This window comes from Penaeus vannamei, chromosome 5 (assembly GCF_042767895.1).
Source record: "Penaeus vannamei isolate JL-2024 chromosome 5, ASM4276789v1, whole genome shotgun sequence".
Taxonomy (NCBI): domain Eukaryota; kingdom Metazoa; phylum Arthropoda; class Malacostraca; order Decapoda; family Penaeidae; genus Penaeus; species Penaeus vannamei.
In genome coordinates, this window is record NC_091553.1 from 286,992 (window position 1) to 291,991 (window position 5,000).

At 49.1% G+C, this 5,000-nt stretch overlaps 1 protein-coding gene across 1 annotated transcript in view; it reads right to left on the bottom strand.

Annotated features, from left to right (window-relative positions):
* Positions 1-5,000, bottom strand: part of LOC138861867 (uro-adherence factor A-like) — a 15,698-nt gene that overhangs the window by 7,329 nt on the left and 3,369 nt on the right. The window contains exon 2 of the mRNA XM_070122275.1: positions 1-888. This exon is cut by the window's left edge and continues 495 nt beyond it. Within this exon, the coding sequence (XP_069978376.1) occupies positions 1-888 (888 nt within the window). The remainder of the gene's footprint in view (positions 889-5,000) is intronic.

Here is a 5,000-nt window from a genome sequence, read left to right on the forward strand (position 1 = left end):
CAGGGACACCGACAGCGCCAGGGACACCGACAGCACCAGGGACACCGACAGCGCCAGGGACACCGACAGCGCCAGGGACACCGACAGCGCCAGGGACACCGACAGCGCCAGGGACACCGACAGCGCCAGGGACACCGACAGCGCCAGGGAGGCCGACAGCGCCAGGGACACCGACAGCGCCAGGGACACCGACAGCGCCAGGGACACCGACAGCGCCAGGGAGGCCGACAGCGCCAGGGAGGCCGACAGCGCCAGGGACACCGACAGCGCCAGGGAGGCCGACAGCGCCAGGGAGGCCGACAGCGCCAGGGACACCGACAGCGCCAGGGACACCGACAGCGCCAGGGACACCGACAGCGCCAGGGACACCGACAGCGCCAGGGAGGCCGACAGCGCCAGGGAGGCCGACAGCGCCAGGGACACCGACAGCGCCAGGGACACCGACAGCGCCAGGGAGGCCGACAGCGCCAGGGAGGCCGACAGCGCCAGGGAGGCCGACAGCGCCAGGGACACCGACAGCGCCAGGGACACCGACAGCGCCAGGGACACCGACAGCGCCAGGGACACCGACAGCGCCAGGGACACCGACAGCGCCAGGGAGGCCGACAGCGCCAGGGACACCGACAGCGCCAGGGACACCGACAGCGCCAGGGAGGCCGACAGCGCCAGGGAGGCCGACAGCGCCAGGGAGGCCGACAGCGCCAGGGAGGCCGACAGCGCCAGGGACACCGACAGCGCCAGGGACACCGACAGCGCCAGGGAGGCCGACAGCGCCAGGGAGGCCGACAGCGCCAGGGAGGCCGACAGCGCCAGGGAGGCCGACAGCGCCAGGGAGGCCGACAGCGCCAGGGAGGCCGACAGCGTTTTGTGCTCTTCCTCGGGTTTGGGCTGAGGATTTGAGGATCAGACATGGCGGCAGAGACACGCGGATGTGTACAGGTGTGTGTGTGTACATACATGTACAGACATACGAAAATAACCACGGACAGACTCACACACACACGCACACACACAGATATATATATATATATATATATATATATATATATATATATATATATATATATATATATATATATATATATATATATGTATGTACCCTCCCACCCCTGCATGTGGGTGTGTGTGTGTGTGGAAGTATATATGGATATATATATGTCTGCGTACATACACATATAGGTATATATATATATTTTTTTTTGTATATATTATATATATAAACATAAATATATATATATATGTATGTACGTGTGTGTGTGTGTGTATGTGTATATATATTTATATATATATTATATATTATATTATGGGGAAGGGGGGAAGGGGGGAAAAAAAAAAGGGGGGGGGGAACCGAAGGGGGGGGGGAAGGGGGGGGGGGGCCCCAGGGGGGGGGGGGGGGGGGCCCAGGGGGGGGAAAAAGGGGGGGGGGAAAAGGGGGGGGGGGGAAAAAGGGGGGCCCCGGGGGGGAAAGGGGGGGGGGAAAAGGGGGGGGGAAAAAAGGGGGGGAAAGGGGGGGGAAAAGGGGGGGGGGGGGGGGGAAAAAAGGGGAAAGGCGGGGGGGGGGAAAAAGGGGGGGGGGGAAAAAAAGGGGGGGGGGGGGGGAAAAAAGGGGGGGGGGGGGGGGGGGGGAAAAGGGGGGGGGAAAAGGGGGGGGGAAGCGGGGGGAAGGGGGGGAAAAAAGGGGGGAAAAACGAAAAAAAAAAAAACCCCCCGGGGGGAAAAAAAAAAAAAAAAGAAAAAAAAAAAAAAAAAAAAAAAAAAAAAAAAAAAAAAAAAAAAAAAAAAAAAAAAAAAAAAAAAAAAGGGGGGGGGAAAAAACCAAAAAAAAAAAAAAAAAAAAAAAAAAAAAAAAAAAAAAAAAAAAAAAAAAAAAAAAAAAAAAAAAAAAAAAAAAGGGGGGGGGGGGGGGGGGGGGGGGGGGGGGGAAAAAAAAAAAAAAAAAAAAAAAAAAAAAAAAAATAGGGGGGGGGGGGGGGGGGGAGGGGGGGGGGGGGGGGGGGGGGGGGGGAAAAAAAAAAAAAAAAAAAAAAAAAAAAAAAAAAAAAAAAAAAAAAAAAAAAAAAAAAAAAAAAAAAAAAAAAAAAAAAAAAAAAAAAAAAAAAAAAAAAAAAAAAAAGGGGGGGGGGGGGGAAAAGGGGGGGGGGGGGGGAAAAAAAAAAAAAAAAAAAAAAAAAAAAAAAAAAAGAAAAAAACAAAAAAAAAAAAGGGAAAAAAAAAAAAAAAAAAAAAAAAAAAAAAAAAAAAAGGGGGGGGGGGGGGGGGAGGAGGGGGGGGGGGGGGGGGGGGGGAAAAAAAAAAAAAAAATTTTTTAAAAAAAAAAAAAAAAAAAAAAAAAAAAAAAAAAAAAAAAAAAAAAAAAAAAAAAAAAAAAAAAAAAAAAAAAAAAAAAGGGGAAAAAAAAAAAAAAAAAAAAAAAAAAAAAAAAGGGGGGGAAAAAAAAAAAAGGGGAAAAAAAAGGGGGGAAAAGGGGGAAGGGGGGGAAAGGGGGGGGAACGGGGGGAAAGGGGGGGGGGGGGGGCCCGGGGGGGGGGGGGGAAAAAAGGGGGGAAAAAAGGGGGGGGGGGGGAAAAAGGGGGGAAAAGGAAAGGGGGGGGAAAGGGGGGGGGGGAAAAGGGAAAAAAAAAGGGGGGGAAAGGGGGGGGGGGGGGAAAACCCCGGGGGGGGGGGAAAGGGAGGGGGGGAAGGGGGGGGGAAAAGGGGAAAAAGGGGGGGGAAAAGGGGGGGGAAAAGGGGGAAGGGGGGGAAGGGGGGGGGAAGGGGGGGGGGGGGGGGGGAAAGGGGGAAGGGAGGGGGGGGGAAGGGGGGGGGGAAAAACCGGAGGGGGGGGGGGCAAGGGGGGGGGGGGGGGGGGGGGGGGGGGGGGGGGGGGGGGGGGAAAAAGGGGGGGGGGGGGGGGGGGGAAAAAAAAGGGGGGGGGGAAAAGGGGGGGAAAGGGGAACCGGGGGGGGAAAGGGGGGGGGGGGGGAAGGGGGGGAAAAAAAGGGGGGGAAAAGCAACCCCCAAAAAAAAAGGGGGGGGGGGGGGAAAAAGGGGGAAAGGGGGGGGGGGGGGGTTTTAAAAAAAAAAGGGGGGGGGGGGGAAGGGGGGGGCAAAAAAAAAAAGGGGGGGGGGGGGGGGGGGAAAAAAGGGGGGGGAAACCAAGGGGGGGGGGCCCGGGGGGGGGAAAAAAGGGGGGGGGGGAAAGGGGGGGTTTGGGGGGGGGGGGGGGGGGGGGGGTTTTTGGGGGGTGGGGGGGGGTTTTTTTGGTGGGGGGGGGGGGGGGGGAAATTTCCCCCCCAAAACCCCCCCCCCTTTTAAAACCCAAAAGGGGGGGGGGGGGGTTTTGGGGGGGGAAAAAAAGGGGGGAAAAAAAATTTTTTTTTGGGGGGGCCCCGGGGGGAAAAAGGGAAAAGGGGGCCCTTTTAGGGGGGGGGGGGGGGCCCCCAAAAAAAAAAGGAAAAAAGGGGGGTTTTTTTTGGGGGGAAGATTTGAAATTTAAAAAAAAAAAAACCCCCCCCAAAAAAAAAAAAAATTTTTTTAAAAATTTTGGGAAATTTTTGGGGCCCAAAAGGGGGGGGGAAAAAGGGGGAAGGGAAAAAAAAAAAAAAAACCCCCCCCCCAAAAAACCCCCAAAAAAAACCCCCCCCCCCAAAAAAACCCCCCCCCTTTTTTTTTTTTTTTTTAAAAAAAAAATTTTTTTCCCCCCTTTAAAAATTTTAAAAAAAAAAAATTTTTTTTAAAAATTTTTAAAAAATTTAAAAATTTTTTGGGAAAAAACAAAAAAAAAAAAGGGGGGCCCCCTTGGGGTTGGGGGAAAAAAGGGGGGAAAAAAAAAAAAGGGGGAAAAAGGGCCCCCCGGGGAAAAGTTTGGGGGAAAAAAATTTTTTTAAAAAAAAAAAAAAAAAATTTTTTTTTTGTTTTTTTTCCCTTTTTTTTTTTGTTTTTTTTGGGAAAAAAGGGGGGGAAAAAAAAAAAAAACAAAACTTTTAAATTTTTTTTTTTTTTTAAAAAAAAAAAATTTTTTAAAAAAAAATTTATTTTTAAAAAAAATTTAAAAAAAAAATTTTTTTTTAAAAAATTTTTTAATTTTTTTAATTTTTTAAAAAAAAAAAAAATTTTTAAAAAAAAATAAAAAAAAAAAAAAAAAAAAAAAAAACCCCCCCCCCCCCCCCCCCCCCCCCTTTTTCCCCAAAAAAAAAAATTTTTGGGGGGGTTTTTTTAAAAACCCGGGGTTTTTTTTTTTTGGGAAAAGGGTTTAAAAACCCCTTTTTCCAAAAAAAATTTTCCTTTTCCCCCCGGGGGAAAAACCCAAACCCCTTTGGTTTTTTTTTTCCCCCCCCCCCGGGGTTGGGGAAAAAAAAAAAAATTTTTTTTTTCCGGGAAAAAGGGGGGGGGGTTTTTTTAAAAAAAAAAAAAATTTTAAAAAAAAACCCCCTTTTTTTCCCCCCCCCTTTAAAAAAAAAAATTGGGGGGAAAAAACCGGGGGAAGGGGCCCTTTTCCCCCCCCCTTTTTTTTTTTTTTTTTTCCCCCCCCCCCCCTTTTTTTTTTTCCCCCCTTTTTTCCCCCCTTTTTTCCCTTTTTTTTTTTTTCCCCCCCCCTTTTTTTTTCCCCCCCCCCCCCCTTTTTTCCCCCCCTTTTTTTTCCCCCCCTTTTTTTTTTTTTCCCCCTTTTTTTTAAAAACCCAAGAAAAAAATTTTTTAAAAAAAAAAAAAAAAAAAATTTTTTTTCCCGGGGAAAACCCCCCCCCCAAAAAAAACCCCCCCCCCGGGGGGCCCCGGGGGGGAAAAAAAAAGGGAAAAAAAAGGAAGAAAAAAAAAAGGGGGGTTTGGGGGGGTTTCGGGCCCGGGGGGGGGGGAAAAAAAAAAAAAAAAAAAGGGGGGGGGGAAAAAAAGGGGAAAAAAGAAAAAGGGGAGGGGAAACCCCGGGGGAAAAGGGAAAAAAAAAAAAAATTTTTTTTTTTTAAAAATTTAAAAAGGGGGAGGGGGGGGGGGTTAAAAAAAAAATTTTGGGGGGGGGAAAAGGG